Raw genomic sequence first — 19,974 nt, 5'->3', positions numbered from 1 at the left:
TTTTGACAAACTTGCGCCTGAGTGGTTTGACATCCTCTGATTGTGGCTTCACAGAGGAGATTGAAAGCAATATCTTTACATTTTAATAACCTATTTTTGTGTTTGAGCCCCATTTTTCTTCATAAAGAACTTTGAGCTTTTATGCTAAAAACCCAATGAAGATACTTTTAAGATTGTGAAAGATCATTGTAAAGATCATTAAACTTGTCAGTTTTATCTCATGTTAAGTTAGTCTTGATGGCAGTGATGATTTTCTGAACATTGGCGCTTCTCTCCCTTTTGTTGCCCTAGTGAGTTCCTCCTCCCAGACTACCTGAGTCACATGCAAGAGGAAGAGGGTCTGGGACACTTTGAGATGAGTGAGCACACCTTTGAAGCTTCTTCCTCCTCTTCCTCAGTCCAAACACCAGTTATCTCTCAAGTTTCCTCTACCATGAACTACGACACCCACACTTCTGCACCTCCTTCCCAAACCCCAAACCCCAGATCAGGGCAGGAAGGGGAGGGCACACCAGGGGACCATCCCAAGTCCACCGCAGCTGTTACCTCTCTACAAGACCCAGAGGAAGATGAGGCAGAGAAGGAGAGAGGGGGGAGAAAGAAGAAAAGACTTGTGTCAATTACAATTGAGTGAAAACGTTCCATACATGTAAACATGTATAATAACAGTCCTGTTGCACACTCAGTACTTCTGTTGTTGAGGTCTCGTTACAGCTTACAAATCTGATGTGTTCCGTTATCAAAAAGTGTAATGCCTTTTGATATTTGTTCATTCTGATTTGTTGGGGTTACTTCAAAATTCAAGTCAAGTCACCTTTATTTATATAGCGCTTCATACAATAGATTGTTTCAAATCAGCTTTACAGTGATGACAGGAAAATAGTGATTCAGTGATACAAACAGTTCGATTCTGCTGTGAAGGAGCTCTAAAAAGACAATAGTAAACAGTAATTTGTTTGTTCCAATTGTTGTAATATCACATTTGATTTGGATTTACATGCAAATCTTTCTGAAAGGACATCACAATTCTAAATTAAAAAACATAAGCAAACTTGACTTTTTTTATTTGTTAGTAACCCATTATTATCTGTGACTATAATGAATTTGTTCCATTGAACATATTAATTATTTTTTTTATTATATCACTTTTTAACCACTTTGTGGCAGTGTCGAAAATAATCTAATTGTACAAATGTGATGTTTTGTGCATAACGTTGAACTATGACTGATCTCTTTTTATTATTTTTCTTCTTTTTCTCCTGTTTCATGTCTGCGCCTTAACTATAGCAAACTGCCCCTTCTGACTGTAAACAAACCTGTTATAAACTGGGAAGCTTCGACCCCCTGAGGACCGTTCCTAAAAAATGTGAAAGTCTGCGTTACTACTTCCATGTGTGTTCAGAGTGGAAACACAACACTGAACCTGACTGGCACAAAACAACCATGAAACCTTGTGCGTGGATGGTGACTAACCTAATGAGTGTATATGTGAAGAGTAGCCCTGTTTTCCTAGCCCTCTTTTCTGCTGTGTGTGTAATGCTGCTAAATTTTGTAAACTGTGCCTCTTGCCCAGCTCTCCGAACCACTCGTCAATTCGATCTAAAGAGCTGTAAGTGAATTCTTTTAGTTTAACATTGTTCTTTTGATTGTGACATATGGATGAAAACAAAGGGTCACGTTTTAATAGAGTGGAAGGTGATATTTCCATAGCCTTTCCCATTTTATTGCTGTTGGAATTATTCTATGGAATTTTTCTCCATAACTTGATGCCATAGTTGTATGTGCCTAACAGTCTCCAAAACAAAGTTTATGAACATCTTGTGACTATGGCATGAGCCTTGATTGAAGATATGTAGCATTTATTTTGTTTGGTGATTGTAATGATCGTGTATCTTGCGTACAAATCCGCTTCCTCCATGTGATATTGCACCTGGCAATCAGTCTCGAAGCTGCTCCATTCCAACATGATTTTGTAGGGATCAAACATTTGAATAGACTTTGTGCAATATTGTTTCGGATGATTCACGTGTTCCAAAATGAAATGATGTGAATTAAAACATTTTATACTGCAGTGGACAATGAGCTGAATGAGTGAAGATAATGAACTACAGGAGGGGGTTAGTCGAGGGAATAAGCTAAAGCATGATAAACAGTTCATATGAAATACAAGGAGCGAAGGAAATCATATTGTGTTACAAAAACTAAGCTGCAATATCATTCTCTGATGTCATTTCCCTCGAGATGGTCTCCCGCTTATCTCACTCTCTCCATTTTTGCAACTGCGGGCTGTTGCTCAAACTCAATTACTTCATAGTCTGAGAGTTTGTAGTGACGCATTTATCCATAAGACAATATTGGCTGTCTGTCCCAGATTGCTCTTTGTGCTACTTGCATGTTTTCCGTGCAAATAGAAATATGGGGGGAATCAATATAGCATGGGTTGATTCGTTTGTTGGATGTCGTTTCAGATATGTGCTACTACCATTTTGTATACAATATTCAATCTTTGGTGTTCAATTGTTTGAGCAGAAAGAAAACGTGATATTTCAGTAGTCATAATGCTTTTTTCCAAAATCTGCATCGATGACAGTTACCTTGTAAAGTGTCAATTTGTACATTTGTAATATCAATGTAAGTGTGAGTAGTTATTTGACTTGAGCCTTGTAGTGTTCGCTTTTGTGACCATGTCTTAATGGTATATACTCTATATTCTTTTTTTAAAGCCTATCGTTTTAGTCGTATCTTGTGCCTTTGGATATTGGATCTGTATTGTATTTTAATTGGCATAAACATGCATTGATATGAATTCATAATGTTTTGTAGACAGAATGCTGGTAGACTTCAAATGTAGCTTGAAACTAAAAATATTTTTGAAGTGCTATTCGACACGGTTTAAACTGTATGTTTTGTGTTTATTTTCATAAAGAAAAATGTATTAGTCATTTTGTATCCTTTCAGTGGTTCTTATCATCTGTTTCTGTGCCAATTCAGATTTATTGAATGATGTTTTGTAAAAACATTATGTACATTAAGATTTACAGTAAATGGTTTCAGCCTGAGACCCCAAGTGTGCCTAAATTCATTGCTTCCATTTTTATTGCTAAATGTTTTTAAAAGTATAAAAGGGGGGAGGGAATTCACATAAATGCTTCTTTTTTTTTTACTTTCTTTTTATCAAGGAATACTGAATAAACTGTACCAAAGGTTCCCCAAAATATTAAGCTGCACACCTGTTTTCAATATTTATTATACTAAATGTTTCTCAACCACCAAATCAGCATATTATGATTTCTAAGGATCATGTGACTGAAGACTGGAAAATTCAGCTTTGCTCACAGGAAAAAAAATACATTTTAAAATATATTAAAATAGAAAAGTTATTTTAAATTGTAATAATATTCACAATATTACTGTTTCGACTGTTTTGTCTAATAATGCAGCCTTGTTAAGCACAAGAGACAAAAATTAAGAAACTGCTGAAGTCGTATCTTTTTCGGCAGCACTTGATCCAGTAATACTAACACTTTCTTCTCTATTCTAACTTAAAAATAAAATAAAAAATTGCGTTAGATTACTGTGAAGAGTCATAGCACGTACAGTACATACTGGTGTCCTACTGCTAGTTTAATTGCTTCTATTGTTTCTCATTTGTAAGTCGCTTTGGATAAAAGCGTCTGCTAAATGAATACATGTTCGTCAACTGCTGAGAAAGGCTATTGAACTCTAATTAACATCTCATTTTGACATTTTATACAATGGTTTGATGAAGGTTTTCTAGCTCAGAACAAGCTCGGGTGTGTGAAGGGACGGTAATAAGGAAATTCTTGGCAACCAGGTGCACAAACACATGCTAAAAGAAACAACGAGAGGCTTTTAATTTTGCCTTGGCCTCCTAGATGAAGTTTTGTGACACAGCACAGTATTTGCAGACAGACTCCAAGCACCTGCTTGTGATTTGGTGTCCTCCGGCTGTCTGACCCACATCAGCTCTGGAGGGGTGGTTAAAGAAAGCCCTCAAAATGGGTCAAGTCAGATAATGTTCACGAAATAAACGGTTTTGATTCATTGCAAACTGAACTACTATCTTAAAATGTCAAAAATTGCTCCAGAATCTATTTTATAATCATGTCCGTGACATTGACCACTTTTAGTTTTCCACTGTTGTTGGCCACATCGGTACTTCATGACCTTGCATCTCAATAATTTACTGTGTGAGAGACATCAATGGGCATCAATCTAAGGGCACATCTTGTGCCAAACCTTTTGACTCCTACACCTGCAAACATTAGTCAAATAGAGTTATATAACAACCACCTTTTGTCTGCCTTTTATCTGCAAAGCTTAGATGCTATTTTGTGGTGATGGATTGGATTTTTTCCCCCAATATGGCCCCACAATCCTTTTTATTCTATACCAAAACACATCAATATCGAACATAGACTATTGTATTTCTGTGCAAACTTTGTCCAAGTTCTGAACACAAACATGTAATGTATCATTTCGCTCACTACGATTCGATATTTCAGTGTAGATATTCTATCTAATGTCTTTCCATATTTTTTTTCACTATTCTGAATCTTGAGTTACACATGCTATTTATTTATAAACCTATTCTTGAGTTACACATCTGACATAACATCATTACAAAGTTATAAAGGTTATTATGAATAGATTTATTGAAGTAGAAAGTTGATTACTTATTTCTGCTACTTTACTAATTTCATCAACATTTCTTTCCAAAATCCTGCACTTTCAAAAACACATCAAATGCATATGCACACAATTATCCACAAGCAAGAGACTGCTTCTGACCGGCTGAAAAAGAACAGGCTGCTCCAATGTTTTTTTTTGTTTTTTTTTGCTGCTGAGCCTGAGATTGTCTTGTAATATTTCAGGAGGATGATCATTTGTCAAGTAGGGACATTTTATTGTGGTGTGGTATTCCAAAAGATAGCTACAGCACCTTTGTTTTCATTGCTAATGATATTTCAACCGATTTTTTGTTTAGAGGCCTGAAAAGAAAAAATTGTTCCACGCTGGTCAGTGATCGCATGGAGAGCTCCACCGTCACCACTGTTATGTAATGGCCAATCCTAAGAGAATTACTGGAAAGTGTTTCAACATGATTCTTGTTCCAGTGACTGCTATTTCAAATAATGCCTCCTTTTTTTATAAACACCTTAATCAATTTTCTTCTCTTGTTTGCCAAAGCTTCTTAGTCAAGCAGAAACATTTAAGAATAGTTCAAGCACCAGTAAAATCATATTTATCAAACAGGATCCCGCCAAAAAAACAAAGTAGATATATGCAAAATGTTCTCAAGATGCAGCTGAGGCTGTCTAAATATGATATAAAAGCATCTTGAGATGCGGAGCGATCGCATAATGTATGAACATGAGTCCATTTGAACATCTGGCGCTGATGTGGTTTGCACAGCAGATTTGTCAAAAGACCACTGACCAGGACCATTAGCAAGTACCATTAGTCTTTCAGATGTGGACAGCACTTCATAATCAGAACTGTGATGCCTCTGCGAGTTTGATTTACCACCAGACAGACTGGATTTCTTTTCAGATTCTGGAGGCTGTATTCATTTAATAATAATAAAAACACAGCCTGTTATTGAAAAAGTATACTGACTAAGCTTGACCCAAATTAATATTGTAACACCCTCCCATTTTTCGCCACAGTCTAGTCTATGATTGTATGTCTATCTGAAGGTGATTTTGTCAGTGTCTACCTGTGCTGGATTAGGCTGTGCTGTATAGTTACTGTTCCTGTAATGTCAAAACAACAAGGAAGCCTCAAATTGTGCCGTAAAATTGATGGAAACAGATTCTAAAACAGATGGGTCATAAAACAGATTTGCCCCTGCAACTTTCCCTTACAAAACAGACTTCAAGTTTTATTCATGTTCCTTTTATTTACTTCAGTATATTTTAAGTGTACTTTATGTACAGTAGTAAATATACTAATACAATTTACTTAGTATACTTGTAAGTGTACTATTTCAATACTAGTTACTTAGAAGTATACTTTTACTAAAAAGTGGGCTAAGTATACTTTATTTTCGTTTGTACTGCAAACATATGAATGAACATAAGTATACTGATAGTTTACTAGTACAAACTTGTAGCACATTTTTTAGTTTATGAAAGTACACTTTAATAAATATTCTCATAAAACTATAGTTTTATACTACAGTTCTTTACAAACTTAACATCATACTTATACAGTAGTTTACTATTTCTATAGCCATTATTTTAGCACTTTAAAATACTAAAATACTATTTTCATATTTGGGAATTATTATTTATACTTGAAATACCTTTTAACTGTACTTTAAGTATATGAAGTAAATTCTACTATATACGTATAGCTCTCATGTGTAAAAAATTACCATACTCAGAATTATACGTTTTCTTCATAAATCAATATTTTCAGACAATGTTAAGTTTATAAGACAGTATGTAAAACTATGAGAGAAAAATATGTAATAGGCTACTCAATCAAAAGAGTAAACAACAACAAGCAATGAAAAAGTAATCTTTTGATCCAGATATACTTAAGTATTCTTGGCTTGTAGTTGTGTTTACTCTTTTGATTATGACAATTGACACTTGCCTGAGCTCCCCTGAATCCTGAATTTTAAGTGTTTTATTTCAACTTATGTACTTACATTTTTTTAAATATCCACCCAGAGACTCTATATCTTATAAGATACCTAGTGAAAAACAGTGGATGGTTTTCATAAAAACTGATTTTTGTTGGATACTATCTCGGCCTACTTGGTCAGCTGAAGCCTGAGGATTTCCTAGTAGAGAACCTTCAGCACACTATGCCACCCAAGAAGGACCAAAGCAGCAACCAAAGTAATGGAGAGGAGATGGTTTCGCTCTCACAGATGCGGGATCTAATGAGTCAACAAAAGGATCTGTTCATGCAACTTCTACAGCAGCAAGAAAGTAACTTTAAGACTGTTGTGGAATTAATTGTGAACAATGTGAACACTAGGATTGACAAATTGATCAAGGAGACACAGGAGCTGAGAAGCAGCTTGCAATTCTCCCAAAAAGACATTGAAGATCTATTAAAGAAAAATGAGAAAACTGAGTCAGAAAGAACAATTGCTTGTGCTGAAACCAAAATAATGCAGGGGAGATTGGCAGAGATTACTGAGAAAGCGGATTATTTGGAGGGTCAAACAAGAAGGAATAACCTTGTTATGGATGGCATTCCTGAGGCCCAGAATGAAAACTGGAAGGAGACTGAGGACAAAGTCAGGTATGTGATAAATGAGAACCTTCACCTGGACAGTACTCAGATGGTGATTGAACGTGCACATAGGACTGGCAATCCATCCGGACATTCTGGAAAAAGACCTAGGCCTATCATGGTCAAATTCCTCAGATACAAAGATAAAATGGCTGTTCTAGGAAAGACCAAGGATCTGAAAGGCACCAACATCTATGTGAATGAGGACTACACTGAAGCCGTCAGGCAAAAGCGAAAGGAACTCATTCCAGCCATGAAAGCTGCCAGAGAACGAGGTGACATAGCCTACATCCGACATGACAAGCTTATTGTCCATCCCCCTGCCCAAAAGCATAAGGATAGGAATGGCACCAGCAGCCAGGAGTTGGAGCCAAGAGCTGCAACGAGAGACTAGTCCTCTGGTTTTCTTAACTTGAGGTCATATAGACTGAACTGATTTTAAAGAAAAAAAAAAAAAAAAATTATGGATAGTAGGCCTTTGGATGATAAGCATCTCCTCTCGGTTTCAAAGGGTCTTGTTTTGGCCCATTTGAATGTCTGCAGCATCAGAAATAAGGTATTTGAACTTAATCATCTAATTAAAGAAAACACCATTCATATATTGGCAGTATCGGAGACTCACCTGGATGCTACTGTTTTTGATACAGAGATCTCCATTGATGGCTATAATATTTTTAGAAGGGACAGGAATAAACATGGGGGTGGCATTGCATTATATATCAGAGATAATTTAACGGCAACACTGTGCTCTGAGTTTATCACAGATGGTTTAGAATCGTTATGGGTTAAAGTACATCTTCCTCACCTAAAGCCGGTATTAATCGGTTGCTGCTATAGACCTCCTGGGACTGATGTGCAATACCTGGATAATTTATGTGATTTAATTGACAGAGTTACAGATGTTAATGGAGATATTTTTTTACTCGGGGATATGAACATTGACTGGTTTGCGAATCAATGTCCAATGAAACAAAAGATAGTTTCATTGATAGCTGCTTGTAATCTGTCTCAGATGATCTCTCAACCAACCAGAGTCTTTACTAATAGTGCTGGACATACTTCTGCCACTTGCATAGACCATATTTATACAAATATTCCTGAATGCTGCACTAAACCAGTTTCTCGATCTGTGGGTTTTAGTGACCATAATATCATAGCAATTACCAGGAAAACTAAAATTCCAAAATGTAAAGTCAATATAGTACATAAAAGGATTTTTAAGAAATTTATTCCGGAGAGTTTTTTGGAGGATGTTGGTGGTATTGATTGGACTGATGTGTATGTTGCTGAGGAGCCTGAGGCTGCCTTAAATATTTTTATGGAAAGATTTATGAAGATTGTTGACAGGCATGCCCCTATGAGAAAGTGTATTGTAAAAGCGAGACCAGCCCCATGGCTGAATGAGACTATAAAGAGCCTCATGAAGGATAGAGATAAAGCCAAATCTATATTAGTAAAGACTGGATTGGTGGAGGACAGATTAATGTACTGTAAACTGAGAAATCAGGTTACTAAATTAAATAGATCGATGAAAAGAGAATATTACATGCAGAGAATAAATGCTGTAAAGCAAGATGGTAAAGAGCTATGGAAAACCCTTAATGAAATAATGGGGAGGCGGACATCTGGAAGGGCTTCCTATGTGGAGTCAGAAGGCAAGTTTTTGACCAAACCATCTGATATAGCGAATTATTTTAATGATTTTTATATAAATAAGGTACATGCCTTAAGGCAGAATATGGACAATATTGATTCTAATTACCTAAAGTTCATAAATGATGATGTGATGTTAAATAAAAGTTGCACTTTCCAGTTTAATGGTGTAGAGGAGCAGGAAGTAAGAAAGTTGTTGAAGTCCCTGCCCGAACACAGCTCAGTGGGTACTGACATGCTGGACAGTAAAGTACTTGGCTTGGCAGCTGATTATGTTTGCGGTCCGTTATGTCAAATATTAAATGCCTGTTTAATGAAAGGAGTTTTTCCCACTATTTGGAAAAAAGGTAAAATTATTCCCTTACCTAAAGATGGGAGACTAGCACTTAGTGGGAAGAACAGTAGACCTATTACTATTTTACCAGTTCTTAGTAAGCTGATGGAGAGAATAGTTCATGCACAAGTACAGGAATACTTTGAATCAAATGGCTTGAACACAGATTTCCAACATGCTTATAGACATAACCATTCAACTTGTTCTGCCCTCACAGTAATGACAGATGACTGGCTAAAGGAAATGGATAATTTAAAGATGACTGGTGCTGTTTTACTTGATTTTAGTGCGGCATTTGATGTCATAGATCACAATTTACTCATTGGTAAACTAGAATGCTATGGATTTAGTCCAACTGCCATTGATTTTATGAAGAGTTATCTTACATGTAGGACGCAACAGGTCTACTATACTGGCAGCTGGTCTCATTCTAAGGTTTTGGACTGCGGGGTCCCGCAAGGGAGCTGCCTGGGACCACTTTTATATTCCATCTTCACAAATGATTTGCCATCAGTTTTGTGTAAAGCAACTGTACAAATGTATGCTGATGATTCCACATTGTATTATGCTGCAAAAACTGTCAGTGAACTGGATTATGTTTTGTCAGCTGAGTTAAATATGGTTTCTGATTGGATAAAACAAAATAAGTTGGTGCTGAATATCTCAAAAACCAAATCAATTATCTTCGGATCGAGTCATAAATTGTCATTAATACCAAAGATGAATTTGAACTTGTCTGGAGAACCTATAGAACAGTTAGATAAAGTAAAATTACTGGGCACAATAGTGGATAGTCACCTATTATGGGTAGAACATATTAATATCATCGTGAAGAAGATGGGTAGTGGTATTGCTATAGTGAGGAAATGTCTTTCTTATGTCCCTACACACATTGTTGAGCAGGTGGCCAAATCTTTAATTTTATGCCATTTGGATTATTGTGCCCCCGTATGGTCATCTATATCTAAAGGTCAACTAAAGAAATTACAAACAGTCCAAAACAGAGCTGCCAGGTTGGTTTTACATTGTCCCATTAGTACAAATATTATTAGTATGCACTGTCAGCTCTCATGGTTAATGGTGGAGAAAAGGCTGGTTTTTAATACCACTAAGTTTTTTAGAAACATTGTCTTTTCTTCTCAACCATTTATTTTATATAACCAAATTGTTAGGTGTGATCAGGTACATTCACATTTGACTAGGTCTGCAAATGATGGCCTGATGATGTTACCATGCCCAACATCAAATGCTTTAAAAAAAACTGTTATTTATCGCGCCATCACTCATTGGAATAATTGCCCATTGAATATACGAAAAATTAATGGCAAAGACTCTTTTAGGTACCATCTAAGAATGCATTTTTTAAAATTGTAAGGAAAGGACCTATTTACTTTATGAGTGTAATAATGGTTGTATTGAATTGTTTAAATTAATTTATGATGTGGTAATGATGTTTATAATTTTGTGCTGTTTTTGTCTTGACATTGTTGTGATTTTATTTTTATTTTTTTGTGGACCCCAGGAAGACTAGCTTGTTTACTTTGGTGACAGCTAATGGGGATCCTTTTTACAATAAACAATAAACAATAAACAATAATTATAGCCTATTAAATATTTTTCTAAAATATTTTTTTCAAGAAAACGTATAGGATAGGACGTATAGGACTAATTAAAGTACAGTTAAAGGTATTTCAAGTATAAAAAATATATATTCCTAAATAGGAAAATAGTAGTACTATTACTAGTAGTACACAAGTGCTAAAATAATAGGTTATAGAAATAGTAAACTACTGTATGTTAAGTTCACTTTAAGAAAAGTATAAAACTGTAGTATAAAACTACTAAAATACTATAGTTTTCTGAGAGTATTTATCAAAGTGTACTTTCATAAACTGAAACCCTTTTTGTAAGGGTTATCAAATATCCAGAATTATAATTTTGTGTGTAACTGTAGTTAGACACTGACATTTACCAGTAACTTCTTGCATAACTAAAATGGGAAAGAAACTGGTCACATTATGTTTATCCAAAATGTTTGACAAATGTTTCAGCTTCATTTTAAAAACAAACACTTTTGTATCTCATCAAATGCAATGCAATGGAAAACGTTATTTTTGTTCAACTAGTGGTTGAACAAACTTAACTACTAGTGGTGAAAGAGAGGAAAAGAAAAAGAAAAAAATTATTTGCAAATGAAAGATTATGCTAAAAAGCAACTCAACCAACAGATATAATTAAAACTGATGTAAATTGACACTTTTGTAGCCGACTACTAGTACTTATGGAAGGTACAAGGTACCGTAGATTTTATCAAGTTAAACCAGTAACAAGCAATTCATGAGTTGACATTTACACTATAAAAAAAATTACGCAAAGTTATGTTTAATTTGATTTTCCATTTGAGTTATTTTAGTTAATCCTTAGGTGTTTGAATGCTTGGTGTTGTTCAATTGTATCAAACGTTACTCTTGACATCCAAACTGACTCTGGAAAAAACATCTGCAATTCTTACTGAACAAATGTAGTTGTTCGCTCAATGAACAAAGTACAAGTTGTACAAGTTCAAGCTTGTTTTATTAGTTTTACGTTTTAAGTCAAATACAATACTTACCACTGAAATGTACTAGAGCGGAAGTAAAACTAGATAGTAAACATTCAAGTAAAGTGCGGTACTTTACGATGTAATGTTTGAGTGCACTTTTAAGTAATAGAATCTGTGTGGTTATAAAGGTAAAACCGAACTGTCAGGGAGTATAATGCTTTTCTATTGAGATCACTGCCATGTACAACAAATCAAACGTCAAGACCAGGCAGGCTGCAGCTTTTTATGAAGCCAACAAATTGATATAACTCTTTAGGAGCAATTAGGGATGACCTGAAAATGAATGAGGTGTTATACCAACAGATTGTGTAATGAAAGGTACGTCATGATCACACGGAGCCCTGTTGAGCTATTTCTCCACACTTTGTCTGTTGAAACGGAGTCTGGGTTTCTAAGAAAAACCCTGATGACCTATACTAACAAAGGTAGCTAATATTAAACACATTAAGTGACAGAGAAATGTTCGATTTTCTTTTCTCCTCCTTTTGTGTGATATGAAATTAACATTCCAATGAACAGAGATAACGTTTCCCCGGACTCATTTTTCACTCTGAGCCCAAGAATGTTTTTGCTTTAACAGAGCAGTTTCTTGGCACGTCACTAAACTGTAATATACACTCAGACATACTGTCATCTGATGTTTGGTGTTGTTGCCTAGGAAACGGTCCACGTAGCTCTGCTTTGGGGTGAGTGGAAAGAGTCTGGAAGCAAGAGTTCATCTCCTTCATGTCAATGAAGCAGCAGCCCACAGATGAAATGATGAAGAGCGCTATACCTGTCACAAATGATGAGCTCATTCTGTCGTCATTCAGATATACTGAGCTAATCCTGCTTAGATGTGCCAAACTCAAACTGACAAAACAAGTTCAAAACTGCAATACTGTAGCTCAGGTTTTACAGATGTCACTCAGCAAAACAAGCCTAAAGCTTAGCTGACACATTACATTTTGCTTCTGTGATTGATACTTATTTGGTTTGGTTTTCTTTTTACTTTGTACCAATATACAATAGTGCACATTTCCTCACTTGGGGAGCTTACAATAGTTTAGTTAAGCAAGTGTTATAAAAGTAATGGTCAAGTGATTCACTTTTTTACACATGTGCCACCAAAAACAATGACTTTTCAAACCCCCCCCAGTCTGCCACTTCTTGGATAAAGAAGTAACCCCGGCCCAAACTCGTACCATTGGTGGATCAAATATTATGATGTTACTCAGATTGCAATTCCATGGTGCCACAAATTACACATGTCAAACTGACACACTAAACGGCATGCTGTATGATCATTTCTTATGAGGTCACAGTTTTACAAGAAGAGCTTTATGAATCAATAGCCGTGTTTCCACTGTCGGGCCAAAAGTGAGCGTGCTAGTGCGTGCCAGGACAAGTCGCGTTTCCACTGTCACTTCCCAAACCCCATTTTTCCAAAGAAATTCAAAAACCGGTTTCTCTACAATGTCCAGAAAGAGTTTTAAAGTTCCCGTACTTGTGATAAAGTAAATTTGCAGAATAGACTACACATTAACAATTCCAGCACATATGCTGAGTCACTTTAATAAGAGCAGATATTTTTCTGTTCAATGTGATCCCGCAGGTTTGACGCAAACCGGGAATCTCTCCTCCCTTCCAAAGATACGTTTGTTATCACGGCAGCCAAATGCTGCTCTGAGACAGTTGGAGGATCATTCTGCATTTCACGATGAGGAGACAACAACAACTCTGGCATTTCTCACCCATCTGAAATGGGTCCCAGCAGACAGAAATATGCCATTCAGTAAACTAAGTCATATGGTTGATATTTTGAAGATGTGGTGTCATAATTCTGATTGTTTTGTGGTAAAACCTAGAGTTCTGTGGAAAAAAAACCTCGGACTTTTATTACTAACAAATGATTCTCTCAGTAAACAAATCCATCAGACCTATTCTCTCTTTGCAAACGGGCTCAGCTTTCCACTACTGCCCTGTGATAACCATCACTGGCCCATGTGTCTGGAGCAAAACCCAATGACGTCACGCTAGGAAGTGAATCAGCCTGCCCCTCAAAAAAAAAGTGAAAAAAAGACACAGAAACAGTGTCCAGCCAAGTGTGGTCCTTCCCATCATAAATAAGAAAAACTTTTGAGGAGAAGGATAGGCCTAACTAAAGCCATCAGGAGGAGCGACTGATGACACTAGCATGTGTTCACTTCCTTCCCTGTTGCCTAAAGCCTTTGAGATTGCTTTCACAGACAGCAGAACCCAGGCATAGTCCACCCACCGACTGTCTGACCTTTATATAAGCTTAGCTGTGGGAGGAAACCTCACTTATACACTCTTAAAGGGATACTTCAGGATTTAGCATTAAGCTTTGTATGAGTAGAAAACCTGTAGTATTTTCACATTACCGTGCTTCCCTGCCTCATGTCCCCCTGAGACAAGAGATTTATGTATTTTTTGTCTGTAAAAAAAATCATACGATTTTATTAATTTTGCGCCATCGGAAGATTTTTTGGCCAGAGGCTAAAAACTACAGCCCACCCTCTATGGGCGGGTTGAAAACATGCGGATCTAGCGCCTTCTACTGGATCTCACTCACAGAATGTACAAATAGTGTCAGCCATCTTTTATTTAGAAGCTAAGCTAACAGGCTCTTGTTCTGTGGAGAAAGCTGAGAAGTAGGGGTTACCATCCTCTTTTTCCCGGACATGTCCGGCCGTCGAAATCGTCCAAAATGTCCGGGATTCGGCTTTTGCTTTCTGCAGTCGCCATTCACTGTTTACATGCACACCTTTTGTTTCAAACTAACTGAATTCATTCCGATTGGTGAATCTGAATGTAGTGTTTACATGAATGCTAAACATGTGATGGGTTAATGTGCGTTTTAACATTGCTAAGAAAATTCCGAGAGAGATATGAGACCGGTGCGTCTCATAGGTGTCGCTCATCAGTAATCACGCCACCGGCCTCGCGTCACTCTCCCGCGGCCCTCAGTCTCGTCCTGCTCGCCACAGTAAACATAATGAACTGCAGAACGCAATAGCCGAATCCCAGACATTTTGGGCGGTCTCTAAATCCCGGACAGACTCGTCACGGAGACTCACTAGTAGCATAGCCTTGTTGTTTAACTGCGCTCTCTTGCGTGGCCTCATAGGGCAGTGAAGCAAGTGCATTCTGGGAGTTGTTGTCTTTCATCCACATGAGCCACAAATACATTTTCTGGATTTTCTCAGTCTAGAAGGCTCCAAATTCAAAAATAATTTCACATTTCTACTACATAAATTACCCGGTAATTTGCGTATATTTTTCACATCACTGTCGTAAAGTCACTTGCGGCGCGCCGGCGCACTCATCCCCCTTTCTACCGCTGCTCATGTGCTTTTGTTATAGTCGGAGCCGGTGTGGTGAACAAATGAGTCCCAGACGCACCAACTTTATCGTGTGGAGCTATGTCTACCGTGGTGGGTGATACATCATACACAGTATCATTTAACATTGACATGTACATTTTGTATTCCGTAAAGCAGTTTGTGTTTCTCGCTCTTTCTCGCTTCTCACGAGACTTCCTATTTTCAACTTACCGGGACGTTAGTCCCAATGTTGCAAGGCTGGTTTTCCGCCTGGGAACGCTGGGGGGAGCGGGGAAAGTAACCATTCTCACCAGAACAGATTATTTAACCATCCAAATGATTTCTAAACGGATTTATTAAGTTGAAAAAGTTACCAAGTGCACCTTTAAATACACATTCATCTTTACAGAGGTGAAGTATCCCTTTAAGCACAGTAGAATAGAAGTTAAATTCAAATATATGTGCGAGAAGATGACAGAAAATGAGACTATTTACCATGAGTTACAAACTTCAGCATCCCCCATTTTCACTTAAAATATGTTCCCTAAATACACATATTGCTTATTATGTGACTGTTGTAACCCTTCACTCAATTTCGTACAGACACAAAGTCTGAGTATGGACCAGTAAAATCAGAAGAACTAAATTCGCCTGCAGAGAATAAAGATGTCACAACAATAATGAGTCACTCACACAAGGTATAAGGTATAATTGAAATATATTGGTTTGTTTAGAATTTGAAACTTGAATGTATAAGAGAAAGAAGAAAAAGAAAAAAATACAGGAAAGAGAAAAAACAAATAAAATTCAAAGTGTGCTTCTCAAACAAATAAAGTAATTTCTTTAGACACCTTTTTGTCTGTTCTTAATGAGTTTCAAAGACTCAAAAGGCAAGTATAATCACTTGTCACAATGTTTATGTAAATTAATACATTAACCTCTCGTTTCTTTGGAAAAATAAAAATAAAAATTAATCACTACAGTGAATTCACCTTATAGCTGAAAAGCTTAATTTAGGATATAATCAATTTAAGTTAAACTCCTTATTTGATCCCTTTTGAAAATTTATGTAGGATACGTTTTTTTCTTCTTAGTTTTCAATCAATATAAAAGGAAAAATAAAATGAAAGCAATCACATTTGAACAAGCAACATCGTTAATAAACAAACAAACAAAAAAATAAAATAAACCCAACAAATTCACACTTAATTCCCTTCACTGGAATTAAACCCAGCAGTTTCCAAAAATGAGTCTCTCAAATTATATTTACAACCTTGTGAATGTGAATCGTTATACGACAACAGTATTGTTCGTTACTCAGTCTCTCCTTTGTGGCTGAATCCTTCCAATTGAACGGTGAAAAATTTAAGTGCTGTTAGTTCAATTTCCTACCATCCATTATCCATCGGCAACACTAATGTCAGTTCCATGCAATCACGACTCGCTGTTAGGTCCGTGCATAGACATGTATAAAGGCTAGATGGCTTACCGGCGCTGAAAGCCAATGGGACCCGACGACGTCACACGGCGGCCATCTTAAGACAGGCCCGCTCGTCCAGTTATAACATTAAAGTCTATTGTGCATGTAGTGCTGAAATAACTATATTTTGCTCAATTTTCAACCGATTTTCAAACGGCTTGGTGTGTCATAAACGTCAGGGATGCGGCTATTTAACTGCATAGTTTGTGAAAAATTAATTTAAAAATCGGCATCAGCACAAATCATAGCCACGTTATTAAGGTTTGTAATAAACCAAACCGTTTGTAAATCCGTCAAGAATTCAGCAAGTTACAAACATTTGTCACTCACCTTCCATCCACAGCAGCAGGGAGCAGCAGCGCAGTCTCCTGACCTAAGATGGCCGCCAAGTGACGACACAGCTGACTCCGCCTTGAGCCATCTAGCCTTTATACATGTCTATGGGTTCGTGCGGCTCGCCAGTCCCGACTCCCTCCGCGAACACGAGAGTTGGAACGAATACCAGGAATCCAGGAACTCCAATCCGAAAAGCACGATTTCAATGCAGCATCAACTCAATTCACAGCAAGCACTCGACAAGATGATGATGATGAAATAAAATCAGCAAAAGGCAGAAAGAAGAAAAACAGGGAAAACAAAACAAAAAAACCTGACCTTGAATAAAAAAGGTCAGAAAAGAAATCCTTGTTAGTTTTCTCCATAACATACACAGATCACATAATTTACCATTGTCTAGCACGGCATCAAAATGGCGATTGCGTTTCACATACAATGTGCGATCAGAGAATGTCTAATAAGGGGAGAAGGTTCACTCTCGCTACACTTCCGGCTTCTGAACTGGTTGCAGTTCCACTCTGATTCCATATGAGGGCGCTCACAGGACGAGTGCAGAATGAATGGAGGTCTATGGAGCTATACCCCTCAAAATCCACTTTTCTCAAGATATAATTTTTTGTCTAGTAATTTGAATGCTGTATTCGAAAGGAGATGCAAAGAAATTGCACATTGCTGGGTGTTAGATTTTTTAGAGTCACTTATTTGCTTTAAAAAGTCTTTCAAAATGTCAATGACGTCATACACATCGTACGACCAGAGATACTGCTTTACGGCAATCCTTCAGTCACTGTGGTGCTTTCGCGCTCTGCACTTTATTTTCTCTCGAGGCATCGCCAGCACAGCTGACACAGGTAAACACACGTGCTAGAAGAGTTTCTGCTAGAATACATTCTGTTCCCGCTTCGGATGCCATGATGCCATCAAGCGGTATCTCTGGTCGTAACCAGTCCTTCACTGACCAATCAGCGTTCATTAGCAGAATGCTAGCGTGTTATGGGCAACAACAACTCAACCTGTAAGAAATCGAAAGGACATAAATACTCGTTCATTCAATTTTCGACGTATAACCCATGTTGAACTTGCCAAACCTACAATCAAATCTAAGATTTCTCAACGGCAATCGGCTGAAAGGGACAAATTTAGCCGTCTAGCCCCATAGACTCCCATTCATTTTGCACTCGGGGGTGATCGCCCCCAGTGGAACTCTGGTGGAACTACAACCAAAATTCGGTACAATAGGACTTAATAGGGAGTGAACAGGCTCTCCGTAGACGGGCTCTGGTGCGATCCAAGGGGGTAATCCATCCGCCGGAAACTGAAGCCTCCGCGGGCGCCGCCATTGTAGCAGAACTTCACCTGCTGTTAGCATTCCATTGACTCCCATTCATTTTTGCGTCACTTTGACAGCGAATAACTTTACATCTGAGGCGTCCAAAGACTCCATTTGTCCATTATTTATTTCTAAAGAAACTCGACAATGTATAAAAGGCTCCATTACCTTGTACCTTACGTAGAAGCCGTTTTTGTAAAAAATAGGCTAACGGTTGCGTCATAACTCACGCGACTCTCTGTCGCACGGTAGAGAAATTACCGTATAGACCGGCGTAGAAGCTCGCAGGCAATCGGGGGAACGTCGAGGCATTAAGTCCGATAAAGTGAAGGGAGAAGCCCACAGAGAGTGATAAAGTTGATCCTGCTGCTAGCTCATGGACAGCTAATACTCACGCTCTCCGTCTCTGCGAGATTCGGAAGGGAATGATTCAGATTTCTCTCCGCACAGCTACTAGAAGACTGACAGCTGTCAGACACCTTGCTCACGTGTTCAAGCTCAGTTTGAGCCTGCGCAGTTCGCCTGGCGATCAGGAAGAGTGCTTCAAATGGGCTTCACTTTTCTCCGTTGAAGTCTATGGGGTCGCTGTGTCCATCTTATATACTGTCTATGCGTGCGATCATTCGTTCACCATATGTGATCGTAAAGAAAAATACATTACTCATAAAATAACAAACATATTTCTCATTTATAATTAACTTAGGCCTATATGAGCATTTCAACAACATTTCACATTTTATTACATGAAATAAAAGTGTAACGTTAACTCACCAAGACCCGATGAACTTGAACATATAATCCTTTTAGGTCTTAAGAACTCTTTTACAACTCATTCCTTTGCTCAACTCTCTCGTAAAAATCAATTCATAGATCCTTTTTTTATCGTTATTGAGTTTTCTCAAACAACTCTTTGATACGTGAACGCGCTATGCGTACGCGCTATGCGATAACAAGGCTGCTTATCCGTAACTGCGTCACACGTTATAAAATCAATTTAATAGTCTCTTTCACATCAAATTTACTTCTCTTTTCGCTATATCGTCTCTGGGCACAAATAACTTCAATCATAATCAATTTTTTCAAATAAAATCAAACAAATACTCAATTCTCTTTGGAGAGATTCAAATCACGACTGCTCTCGTCTGCTTTTCCAATCAAAGAGAGTGCGAGCTCTCACCGCGTGCGAATTCCGGAAACTGAAAAAATGTTTTTTAACATCCTCAATTCTCATTGGTCAGTCTTACAAACAAAAATTATTTTAATTTACTATTTTAATACTCATGAAAATAAGTGTACCACTATAAGTGAAACTGTATAAGCGAAAATAAATGTTCTGCTCACTTCATTTGATCACGTGTTAATTCTGTGGTCCCTCTATTTAAAGGTCTGGATGTTTTAACCATCTAAGATACACTGTGGCAAAACACTTGTTTATATTTACCCATTAAATACCCATTCTTCACATTAATGAGTTATAACTAATATAACTGCAGCTCACACTCTGAAATGTTTCATATAAACCAGTTTGGTGGGAAAATATCTGTTCATACTGTGCCTACTGATAATACTGTCAATTTGTCACATTTAGCACAAAAAAAAGTATTTGACCTGGGGTTTTTTTACCCACAATTCTCTCTG

At 37.4% G+C, this 19,974-nt stretch overlaps 1 protein-coding gene and 1 long non-coding RNA gene across 5 annotated transcripts in view; one reads left to right on the top strand and one right to left on the bottom strand.

Annotated features, from left to right (window-relative positions):
• Positions 1-3,123, top strand: part of zbtb44 (zinc finger and BTB domain containing 44) — a 17,379-nt gene extending 14,256 nt beyond the window's left edge. For all 4 annotated transcript variants that reach the window (XM_079608397.1, XM_079608398.1, XM_079608400.1 and 1 more), the window contains exon 6: positions 292-3,123. In XM_079608397.1, the coding sequence (XP_079464523.1) occupies positions 292-634 (343 nt within the window). In that variant the 3' untranslated portion in view covers positions 635-3,123. The remainder of the gene's footprint in view (positions 1-291) is intronic.
• LOC306996172 lies at positions 425-19,974 on the bottom strand. Its single transcript, XR_013797022.1, has 3 exons — positions 19,108-19,974; positions 17,001-17,324; positions 425-550 (listed from the first exon to the last, which is right to left on the bottom strand). It is a non-coding gene; the product is annotated as an uncharacterized lncRNA (long non-coding RNA).

The sequence above is a fragment of the Phoxinus phoxinus genome (assembly GCF_949152265.1).
Source record: "Phoxinus phoxinus genome assembly, chromosome: 3".
In the NCBI taxonomy this organism is placed as follows: Eukaryota; Metazoa; Chordata; class Actinopteri; order Cypriniformes; family Leuciscidae; genus Phoxinus; species Phoxinus phoxinus.
This window is presented reverse-complemented; position numbering and strand designations above follow the sequence as displayed.